Below are 12,696 nucleotides of genomic sequence, written 5' to 3' on the forward strand. Positions count from 1 at the left end.
GTCACTTTCCTGAAATACGACCCATAGGAGCGTTTACTAAAGTTGCGCCCCTATCGACAACAGGACTCTTTCATTTTAATTAATGAAATACGACCCATATGAGTGTTTGCTAAAGTTGCGCTCCTATCGACAACAGGACACTTTCATTTTAATGCATTGTTCCCTTTTATCTGTGTCATATTTTGGGTTTCGAGTAGCTCAATTGGCAGAGCATTGCAATATAAAACAATATGCAATCATGTGACCATGCAATTGTGATTTCGATCCCAGGGAACGCATGTGCTCATAAAGTGCATATGCACTATAAATTACTGAGGGTAGGTTTAGGGGTGGGTGTAGTCATTAATAAAAAAATGAGTTTTGCTAAATGGAAATAGGACAAATGGTGTAAAAAGTCCACACATTGCATTTAAATGAACACGCATTTTGATTAGTAACGACAGTAATACGTCATTTCATGACGACAGACGTTAACACGACACTGTCATTTATTTTACACCAGATAGAGGGTGCATGACTTTAAAACGTAAATAGGTCGTAATAAGGTGGTTGAAAAACGACCTATAGGGTTGTTGTTTTTTTGTTTTTTTTTTGGAGGATAGTCTCCTTTCACCTTCCTAATGTGTGAACGTAAAAGGAGAAGCTACAGTTACTCGGTCTGCCTTCGCCTCTTCTAGTCAGAGCACATTCCACACAGAGTATGGCATCATCTAAAGCTTAACTGTCAAGGGCATCCCTCCAAGATGTATTTGATGCTGCAGGGTGGTCCTCCGCCCACACCTTTATAAGGTTTTATAGCCTGGACCTGTCAGCAACTCTGGGGTCTCAGGTGTCCTGAGTTGTGCCTAAGCAGCTTCACACTACGGCAGGCATTTGTCAGCATAGCAAAATGGGTATTTCTTCCCCGTCATACGATGCAGCGCAAGTTACCTTAAAAGGGAACATCTCAGGTTATGCATGTAACCATGGATCCCTGAGAAGGCAATGAGATGCTGCATCCATTTGCCATACTTCCTACATGCCTGGGAGTGGCTTGCTTCAGTCTATCAGAAGCTGATGCTGCTGTGTTGCTGGCTCCCTTTGTAGCTTCCGCATTACGCCATCATAAACCACAGGATGATGCAGCACCAAGTTGCACAGCAAGTTGGATTAGTTGCACACGTGCTTCAGGCATTGCCATGCTGAAGGCATTCCCTAAAGTTCCATCACACGACACAGTGTCTCGTTCCCTTCTCAGGGAACCATGGTTACATGTGTATCCCGAGACGTTTTCCTACCTATTTGGCAAAAGACAGCAGCCTTTTTTTGCTGTTTTCTCTAGTCAGGTATCTCCGATTTCAATATTTCCCCTGATTTTCTACTGTCTAATAGCCAAGTTTATTAAAAGCCCACTTTGCCAGCTGTGAAGAATTTCATGTTAAGAATGTTAAGAATTTCATTCATAAGAATGATAATAAGTTCACCACTTTTTTTCACACATTGACACACAAAACCAGACTACATACTCCAACAGTATAGCATAAAACTGAATTTTGCACACAGACTTTATTCTATGAATTCACATGAATGGGATATACATTTAAATGCATATTTCTGCATATTTTCAATTGAACATTATGCAACTTGTCTACTCTTTTCAGACCAAGCATACCCTGATCCAACCATGACTATTTTATGAATCCAGCTTTGGGGTACAATGAATAATCAGGAGAGAATGTCTGTCCAAGCATGTGTGTGAAAAAGTTTTCTGCTGTTGGTCTATTTACTATTGCAACAAGACATTTCATTTACATCATAGCTGTGAGCATTGATTTGTTATACTTCCTATTGCTCATTATAGAGAAAATGTTACAGGATAAGAATTTAAGACATACTCATGATGAGCAAATAATATTTTTGCTCTCTGTAAATTTTCTGCTAAAGCTTATGTTGTCAACTTTCAAGAGTACACTAACATATAATGTAGAGACTGTTAAGACTGTCATGACTTCAAACTTGAGAGATATGGAATAGTCACAAAAATTATGATTTGAGATTCATTAATTAAGTCAGGTCTCATGGCAGTGAAAATAGGAGTATGAGTACCTTATAACATTAAAAACCTTCATAAAGTCAAACTATCACCATACTATAGCAAAACGCTATTTGAGCCCACAGCAAATGAACTTGGAAATACAAGTGTGACACTTCCAGTTCACATCTGTCGGCCTCAGGCCACAGACTCACAAAGCAGCCCCAAAACAATTCCTGCAGGGCCCTTAAACAAGAGAGGCTCCAGTGGTTGGGAGAGGAGGCGGTGGGGGTTTGGCATTAACATGTGACTGCGTGTTCTTGACTGCAGGTGGAATGGCGGAGACAGCAGCGCAAGAGGCATGTTAACACATCTACATACACACACACACACACACACACACACACACACACACACACACACACACACACACACACACACTCACTCACACACGCACATGCACATGCGCACACACACACACACATGCACACAGACACACACATACACGCACAGAGAGGCCTCCGAGTGTTTCAAAAATAGAGTGCTCTTCAGGACTCAGGCAAGGTTAACAGGATGAGACAGCGTGCTCTCCCTCTGTAGCAAACCACTGCCCGAGAGATTCCTCTTTACATTTAGGAACCGCTGCTTCTGTGCTTCATTATTGCAATGCATTTTTAATGCACCACCCTTCCACACTGCTTTCAGAGTGCTGTGGATTTCTGTAAAAGCCTTTAAAAAAAGTGCCATTATTTACTCAACCATATGCCGTTCCAACCCAGTATTGTCACTTTTAGTTTAGCTCTTGATATTTAGTTTCATTGCTTGTTTTTCTTTGTTCATTTGTTGCCACGTTTGTCCGTTCTTGTTGTTTTGTTTATGGTTTGCTTCACCTATGTTCCTGCTCTCCTGAGCCCCACATTTAGTGATATCAACTTTGGTTTGTTTAGCTTAAATGAAGATCTTCTGTGCTGATCAAGATCCTCTTTTTTATCCTCACCTTTGTGGAAACTAACCCTGACACAAGAACAGACTTACACATATGGATCTGCCAACAGTACCTCTCCTCCTCGTCACCCAGGAGGGTTGCTCCCATAGGTTCGATACCCTGAAAGATCACTAATAGCCTTTTACAGAGCTACACTGAATGAAGGCATCAAAGCAGGACTGCCCTTTGATGCTCTTTGATGCTTTGGGACACTTTGTGAGTTTATACAGTGGGAACTCTACAATTAAGCAGATCCCCCTTCATAGTGGGTGAGGTGGCAAAGGACCTAGTGGTCCCAGAGCTCAAAGTCCAGTGGTCCCAGAGCTCCCAAGTCTTTGGAGTTGGCTGCTCACTCCCTTGGCTCCACCGTGGCCTATCATCCCTTCGGCTCAACCGGGGTCCCTCGTCCTACCATCTCCGCCTTGGTTTGACATTACCCTGGTTTCACTGTGGACTTCTGGACCTGCAGCTGTGGTCCCACCACCCCTTCAGCTCCACCGGGCTCCTCCATCGCACTTGCTCCCTCTAGCTCCACCTTGGCTCTCCCGAGCCCTCAGCTCCGCACTGATCCTCAGATCCCCTGGCTCCTGGTTATCTGTTTTTGTGTTTATGGTTTGCTTCACCAATTTTCCTGTTCTCCTGAGCCCTGCGTTTAGTGATATCAACTTTTTAGCTATTAGCAGGGCAAAGAAGATGTGGTACTCTTTGTGGTTCAGAAAAATGACAATTACAGAATTATTTGGTGAAATGCATGTCCACTGTTAGTCATTGTCAGTGAACAAATTTATCTATTCTGTGGGTGTAAAAATGTGATTATTTTCTAAACATCAACAGAACCAAAAGTGTCCATAGGTGAAAAACAACAACATCATCAACAACAAAAACAAAAACATACTACTTATGCTAACTTTTACATTATACATTACTATGTTGCCTGGATTTAAAAAATAAATACAAAATCTGAAGTTCATCATTTTTTTGTGGCTTCTGTGGTTTCCACAACTGAGCCTGAACCATCTGCTAAACCTTGAAAATTCTTTGTAGAATAAAAAAGAGGCAATCCACCCATGCTGGGTAAAGATTGCATCCCCAAATAGCCTGAGGAGCAGCTATCTACAAACTGTCATAAAAACTTAATGCGAGCTTGCTCCTAATTCTGAACACCATGGGAACATTTTCTTGCTCCAAGCCTTGTTCAATTTAACTTTTGGATAGTCCAGAGCGAAAAGCGCAGAGAGACAGTCACTAGAAGTGAAAGAGAAATCCTATTAAACCTCCCGAGAGATGTTACACAAAAAATATAAAATCTCCTACTCAGCTGTAAAGCAGAAACTGCTGTCCACTCAATGTCTGTACAGCCAAAGGCTCATCTATTCTCTCAGCTGTCATTTCAGATATAAAATCCAAAAGCATGTTGTGTAGGAGAAGCTGATCTCAATGAGATTGAGCCTTAACCCTCATTTGTTCTAAAGAACTTAGGTTTGTGTGCTTTGAATTTAGGCAACTGTGTTCTTGAAAAGTGAGATGGTATTGATCATTTGATTCTCTTGAACACTGAAATAACCTCCATTCTAGAGAAAGACGGATATACTGGCAAGAAATGTTTATGATGTGTTAATTACAGGGGTTTTGGAGTATCTTGGGGTACACTTAAGCCACCCTTAAAAAAATCGTTTGTGTTAGACATTTTGAAGACATAATTGTTAAAGTCCTCTCATTCATTTCAACATTTTTTCTACAGTAACATTTGTCAATGAGTATAATAGTCTACTATGTTGGGTACAATGTAATGGTTTGAAATATTTCTATGATTTCAATTCAACTATATATTAAATATAAAATAACATTTGTTTGGCCAGACAAAGCCTGACATTGAAATTATGAGTAAAACTAGTGAAAATATCAACTATGTTACCCTGTAGAGCAAACTCCTGAATAACATATTTGTAACAACCCAACTGTGTGAGTGTGTCCACTGATTGTTGTCCACTACATTGTTTTTTTTTTCATAATTCAACCTTCTATCATAATCATAATTCAACCTTCTGTATGTCAGAGGAGACTGACTGAGTGTGTCTGTGCATGAACTAACAGTGTGAGCAATAGTTATAAATGTGTCCAGTTAACTACGATATATATATACAACAACAACAACAACAACAAAAACAATAAACAGTCCTTTCCTTAGTAACCGTACTGAGAATTTCATATAGATATCTGCAAAAAATACCATTAAATTGTTTAAAACAGTCACTGTACATATCCAGAACAGATAAATGAACCCTTTAATGTTACTTGAAGTGTAGTGCTTAATCAGAGTATGGCAGTGTATGGCATACAGTTTGTCTATGTTATAGCTGACAAATTCACCAAGGAAAACATCCTTCCCTTGTAATATCAAAATGGTGTTTAAATGGTTATTTATTTATTTTTTTTAATTTTGTTTTAAATTCATTTATTTTTTAGTGTGGCCTGCATGTGCAAAATGTTTTGGGTCACTGCACAAAACAGTTTTTATTCTACATATTATATAACGACTGTTTCCACATGCTCAAACATATCCACCAAAAGTGGTTGTTTGAATACCAAAACCCACAATACTTTTATATAGTGCACTATTTGAGGGGACAGCCATTTGTCTTGGTGTCCGCAACTATGGTAGACTTTATTGAGTGTATTCATTCAACCCCATGATGCATTGCGATAATGAGTGTACAACCAGTGTACACTTAATGGCTAAAGAATCCCTGTAATGCACAATGAGGGTTATATTGAATAAATTCTCACCAGAAGATAGCATTCAGAGAGAAATTATATGGGTGTACATTAAGTTCCTTTTTTTTTTTTAATTAAAATGTTTAATTTTGGTTATGCAAACAGGATAAAAATGTACACTTGTCAGCTTTTTGGTTTAGTTTTATAATTAACACAACAAGCACAACTACAAAAAAACTACAAAAAAAGTGTCAGCCCCTCTAAGTGACTGAATTTGTTCACTAGTTTTCATTCACTCTTTCAAGTGGACTGTATTAGTGGACTAACGTAGGGAATATTGAATAAGGGTGTAGGGGCAAGTGTGTAGTGTATTTTCATCTGCTGCTAAACAGACACTTGCTAACAAATGTATACCTGTAAATGTTAACTTAGCAACAGTAAGACAATTTATTTTTGGGCATTCTGAGACTAGTCGCATCAATGACCACCTTGTGCCAGTTCCAAATTCAATGGATGATGCATATTTTCCTTCCAGTCTCATTAATGGATAATGATTATTTTATGCTTTCAGATAATTTTATGGTTAAATGACATAATATTCAATCATGACAACTATCTGAATAGATTTAGATTTAGTCAATGCTAATGTTGATGTATGTTAATGTGTTTGGTCTTGGTGGAATAGATCTGATACACTGCTGCTGCTATTGCAGAGCGAATATGGACTTTCAATAGATACACAGACACACTGCTGTAAGCATGCAAGGTATGCTGCTGTATCAATAGTCATACATAAATCCCATAGCAGATCTAGACAGGTAGAGCTGGTGGAGGTAGAGGGTTTCAGAGGAACTCTGAATGTCCACTGCAGGACCAGCTTACAGCGAACACTGAACCAGACAATTTCAATTTTGAGCAAGCAATCACACTGGCTGCAGAATCATCAGAGGCCAACCAGCTTGTGCCATGTTGTAGATGTGATTGCATGCAGATTGCATTACATTAAAGATTGCAGGTTATATTGTTCACTTGCTACCATACTCTTAGTCTCAGCCTCTGAGGGTAAGCCCATAAGCCCCCTACAGCCAAATGGCAGGCTAAAATTCAGGCTACGCAAGACTACCCTGCTCTCAACAATGGCATGACTCACCTCTCTCACAGGTTCGCTCCCAGTATCCGGTTCCGGTGCAGTCACAGATGAAGCGATTCCAGCCCTCTTTGCAGATTCCGTTGTTTTTGCAGGGGTTGCTGTCGCACTGTTTGCCTGTTACTTTGCTGCAGGACGACTTGATTCCGACTCCGTTCTGGGCCTCTGCAATCTGACGAATGTCTTTACTGCGTCCATCTATGAAGAGATCACGGATGCAGCCCACATAGCCATAGTTCAGCATAGCGGTCCACAGTTCGGTGGGAAGAACCAGGCCAACACGGTTGTCTGGGAGACCTCCAAGATACAGGTCACCCTCCAGGTCTAGAATCTCATTCTCTCCGCTTGCGGTGAATGGAGTCCGACGGCTGTTCACAGAGATGATACCTGTTCAAAACAAAAACAGGCTGTCAAAAATGACAAAATAAGCTCAGCCAAAGAAGGCAGCAGCAGAGACATTTCATGCTTATTATAAAAATATCTGACCACACAATGCTGCTAACTATACAGAGTATTCCAGAGAACAGTGTAATAAATATAGATATAGACAGATATGTGCATGTTTGTGTATGTATGTGAGTTAAGGTGTTCTGACACACTGATGCACTAAAGGATACAGGCAGGCAGGAATTTCAAAATAGAAACATCAATATAGTCCAGTGTGGAGGTAGTGGCAGATTGAGGGGGCATTCTGAGTTCTTCCACTGGTCTGTATTATGCAAGTATTCTTGGTCTCTCAACACCCACATGTCTATATATCTGCCTCAGCCCTTTGTTGCTGAGAAATACAAGTTTCTAGGGACTTCCATGACGGCTATTAATCAGACAAGGAGCCAAATTGCCATCTCTAAATAGATATACAGTAGGGTCAGGAAAAAACTATTAAAGTGCAGAATCTAAAATATTTTATCATCATTCTACAACATAACTTTTATTTGATCGAAATGTTTCAGAACCTAAAAGCTTTCTGTTCATTTCCAAGTTTAAATTAAATAAATCCCAGGTTTTCAGTGTTGTCTCAGACTTTTAGACTGCTTAGTATAAAATGACCAGAGGCAAAAAATAAGAGCCACCCTCTTGTGACTTTAATGTGGAAAAGTGTCCGTTCTCTGATATGATATTTTTGACAACACAATGCCAAAAGCTCTAATTCTGCTAATCTTCTACTGAACAGCTTCTAATAGTAATAATATTAACTATATATCCATATACTATACATATCCATACATTTATAATGACTTTTTATTTAAGTCTTTGAGAGAGCATTTCTTTGTCTACTGTGAAAATGATTTGGAATCAACTCTAATAACAGCTCTGTGTATAAAAGTGCTTACTGACTTCTTTTAACTGAGAATGTGTTGCCAATTCAGACTTCTTTTCACAACTTCGCATAAGTTACACTTTTTAAAAATTGGACAGTCTGTTGCCAAAGAAACGTTTTTAAGCTCCAAAAATATTGTCAATGTCTAAAAGGTGTTACACTCAAAAAAAACAAAAAAAACAAAAAAATGTCTGCGATGCAGGCCAGACAAGAAAGTACCAATCGTATGATGTTGTTTTTGTAGACTGTTGTTTTGATTTTCGCCTCTTGTTCAGAGGTTAATTAAAATGAGCTAAAGTAACATGATTTTAAACATTCTGTAATATCTTAATTTCATTGTGTTCAATCCACCTAATATATTAAAAACTGAAGTTTGTTTAATCAATTCGTGTTGGGATTACATGCCTCATTTTTGTTGACTAATTGGTGGTTCATCTGAGAGTAAATTTACAGATTAAATATTTATGTGTTTTTCAATAAAGGGAAAGACATGTTAGTGTTTAATGTTCAGTTTCGGTAATGCTTTTGAATGTTGTGGTTACCACTGCACTGAATAGTGGCTCTTGTGCTTAGGCTGTGCAGCTATAGGATAGTAATAGTGTAGTAATAGTTAGTTGCTTCAACTAGTGAGTAATAACTCTACTAATGTCAGCGCTGACACCAGTCTCTTCTTATTTGTTCATTCTATATATTGCACATAATGATGAATGAAATGAATGATGATGAGACTTAAGTTCATGTGTCATACTAACCAGCAATAGTGCATGGAACTTAAATTTGTTAAGTTAGCTCAACACAACTTAATTGTATCTATAAGTACCTATAAGTACCATTTTTTTTTTTTTTTCTCTTCCTATTCTTGTTTGATGTGTTGCTGTACAGTCCTTTGGAAAGGGCTCTATAAATAAAGTAGACTTGAGACTTATTGCTTTTAGAAAACAACTTCAAAATAATAATACACAAATAAATCATAAAAAAACAATATATTAGTAAGCAAAATCATTAAGCATCATGCAGACCCAATTTCTTTGTGCAGAAGCACCCTTTATATTTAAAATCCCTGAAGTTCTGAAGAAAATTAATCTACTCACCAGATCTTCCATCTCTCTGAATGTCCACGTGGTGCCAAACTCCGTCATTGACCTTACTCTGCGTGGCTTTGACTTTAATCGTTCCTGATCCCATGTCAAGCAGAAGATAAAGATTTCCATCTAGAAGTTCCACAGCGAAGAAGTCCACTTTGTTGCTCCTCTGGCTACGAGAATCCTTCTTGTCCTGGGGCTTACCTTGTGTGAAGAGGATTAGTCCATTGGGCTCTGAGGTGCGAAAGTCAAAGGAAATAGACCCCACACGCTTTGTGTTCCACTTGGGCAGGCCGAGGAAGGATTCTGGCGTCTCAAAGGAGATGGGGTCTAAGGTGGGGACATTCTCACATTTAAACACCACATCCCCTTGTAGCTTCATTTTAGGGTCTGCAATGCGGGCCAGACGAGAGAGTTCCAGTCGTATGTCGTTGTTTTTGTAGACCACCTAGAATTCAAGAAAAACATTATGGGCAAATGTGATTGGATCTTGGACAACCTGAAAACTAGAGCAACTTCTAAAATGTCCCTTTTTTTCATGTGATTACACTGAACAACACACTCACATCATACTATTTTATATGTATTAAGCTACACAATATATGAATGTATTTAATTTATAAAACAATAAATCAAATTAATTTATTTTAAAGAACAATACACATTTATTCAGCAAAATATTTAACAGGTTGTAGTACTGAGACGCTTTATGTATGTCAAATGTTAGTGAAATATGTCCATAGTTAATATGAACTACACCTATGGTTACTAAACCTGAGCAGTAAATACTAAATCCATTAAAAATTAAATTTGACACCAGAAGTCATTAGAAGAAAAAAAAAAAGTTAAGTAAAGTTCACAAAAGAAAAGGGCTTATATATATATTAGTACTTTATGCATTATGCAAGACCTAAACGTCCAAATACATGGAATTTTGGAGTAACTGATATATATAATGTAAATAATTATCCAAGCATATCAAAATATACATCAATAGTAAAAATAAATAAATAAATGTTAAATGTTAAAATGTTGGTAAAGCAACATAATTTGAAATATTGTAAATGTGTTTGTAAAATGCTTGTGGGGGGACAAGTATCATTTCACATAAAAAGAAATGTCCTGTTTTTAAATTACAGTATATGCCCTGGACCTATTGGTAAAAATAACAGCTATTGAAGAGCAAAATCCCCTGATACACTAGAATACATTAAAAGACATTCAAAGGATGTGCTGTGATATTGTGCCTATTTACCAAGGCAAAGACTTATATATAGAGTCAGCTATGCATTATAGCCATACAACACAATACAAACCAAGAAGAACTGTAAATTGAAATTCACTCAAGCGGAAAATTAAAAGGCTTTTTTTCTTTTTCTTTTCCTCCTTAAAGAAAGAGCTCTTACTGCTATATAGGACACTATGTGCACAGCAAACAGCAGTTCTGTTAGAGAACACAGCTGTCAGCAAACAGATTTTGAAGCTCCAGGATTACAGATAATCCTGAAAGATTTGACAGTAAATCAACACAGGTGCCCTGCGCTACTAACTGCAGTGATTCAGAGAGAGAGAGAGAGAGAGAGAGAGAGAGAGATGAACTCTGGGAGGAGATCTTTATTTCAGCAACACTAACAATTATCAAATTTTTTTTCTACCTCTTATATGGCACCAAACTACCATCAATTCCAATTATCCTACGCTTCCTAATCATCTGTGTTACAAAGATGTGCCAATAGAGCAGGAGGTTTCCAGAAGTAAACAATCCTATTGATTTTCTCAATAGAGAGATAGTTTTTAGCGTTAATATATACTGTAGTATAAACCTTATCTGTTCTTTCTACGGTCCCTGGTGAAACAAAAGCACAAACCCTCTTCAAAGCAAAAACCCAGAAAACGTTTCCTCAGCGCTTCGGTTACTTTCCTCCAATCAACTTCTCCTGCACTGGAATCTAGTTATGCCTCGGGTTATGATTCCAATGGCCATTACCTGTAGCCGATCGATAGCAGTATAATGGAAAATAATGTGTAGAGAGATGGTGTGGGCAGGGCAGTGCACAGACTCAGATACATTATCTAAAGCTACACTCTCGGTTTTATCACCTTATCTTGGGGCCCTCCTCTGTCCCCAGAGTGCCATTTATAATCAAACTGGCCTTTAACGACTCTATAGGCTCTCTGTCTTGACTCTCTCCCTCTGTGAGCAGGGGGCTGCAAAGTATTGATCGGCACTGGGAGTGGGGTGCGGACCCTATCTGGGCTCAGTGTCTTAGCGTGTAATAGGGCATCTGGCTGCTGCATTAGGCCTTGGAATTAGTGCACAAATAGAAACATGTAGACATGTAGGGAGAAGCGGCCACTGACACAGATGGAGGGGAGGTGGAGAGATGGGTCAATGAAGAAAACCAATATTTCAGAAGAGAAAAAAGTTGTTACAATGTAACTGTGAATATAGAGCATTTTAGAATATAATAAACAAAATTGCATAATGAATTTAGTATAAGTACTGACATTTCTAAAAACAACCATGTTAACATACTGTAATCATACTGTAATTATCTGTTGTGTGTGTGTGTATATATATATATATATATATATATATATATATATATACAGACTGTCACAGACACGTCAGGTTCCAACATCACCAAATCACAACGCACGCTGTCTCCAGAGTACTGATCACCGCCACCTGCACCTCATCACTCCACTCATCAACAGCACCATAAAGCACACACTCACACAGCACTCTATGTCTGGTCTCGTTCGCATATACTCACTGTTATGCTTACCTCAAGGACTCCTCTTCGTATACTCACCTGTCTCCAGCGTGTCTCCTTCCCTCTGTGTGCCTTGTCTGCTGTGTGGGTGTGTTTCAGTCAGCTCCCAAGTTCTCCAGTGATCTCCAAGCTCCAGCGTGTATCTACCTGCAATAGAAAGGACAGTAACTATACCTCATACTACCTGCTCAAACCTATCTACAACCAGTTCACTCACCTGTGTGTTCCTCTGCTCTACTGTGGTCAATAAAACAACCGTTACCTGTTACATCCGTGTCTGCCTCCTGTGTACCGTAACAGAAGACTGGACCAACACCGCAGACCCAGTATGAGCCAGCCGGATCCCTTTCAGGAACTTGTGGATGCGCTTCGGCGCACATTAACCATCAATCCACCACCGCCATCTCCAGTCACTGTCCCTTCACCTGCACCAGCGAACACCACCGACAATGTCAACAGTCCTCCTTCGTTACCACTGTACGCCAGTCCCATGGCCAAACCGGCGCCCTTCTCAGGATCGGCGGAGGATTGCAGCGGATTCCTGCTGCAATGCACACTGGTCCTGGAGATGCAGCCGCACCTGTACCCGAGTGACACATCCAAGATAGCGTTCATCATTTCTCAGCTCAGCGGCAAAGCATTAAAATGGGCCGACTCC

At 39.2% G+C, this 12,696-nt stretch overlaps 1 protein-coding gene across 20 annotated transcripts in view; it reads right to left on the minus strand.

Moving 5' to 3' along the window:
- Positions 1-12,696, minus strand: part of LOC125260924 (neurexin-3b) — a 494,859-nt gene that overhangs the window by 325,526 nt on the left and 156,637 nt on the right. For all 20 annotated transcript variants that reach the window (XR_007183157.1, XR_007183156.1, XR_007183155.1 and 17 more), the window contains 2 exons: positions 9,271-9,709; positions 6,862-7,245 (listed from right to left, as the gene is read on the minus strand). Coding sequence is in view for 16 of the 20 variants with exons in the window: in XM_048179444.1 (XP_048035401.1) it covers positions 6,862-7,245; positions 9,271-9,709 (823 nt within the window). In the remaining 4 variants the exon portion in view is untranslated. The remainder of the gene's footprint in view (positions 1-6,861; positions 7,246-9,270; positions 9,710-12,696) is intronic.

Source organism: Megalobrama amblycephala, unplaced genomic scaffold (genome assembly GCF_018812025.1).
Source record: "Megalobrama amblycephala isolate DHTTF-2021 unplaced genomic scaffold, ASM1881202v1 scaffold199, whole genome shotgun sequence".
NCBI lineage: Eukaryota > Metazoa > Chordata > Actinopteri > Cypriniformes > Xenocyprididae > Megalobrama > Megalobrama amblycephala.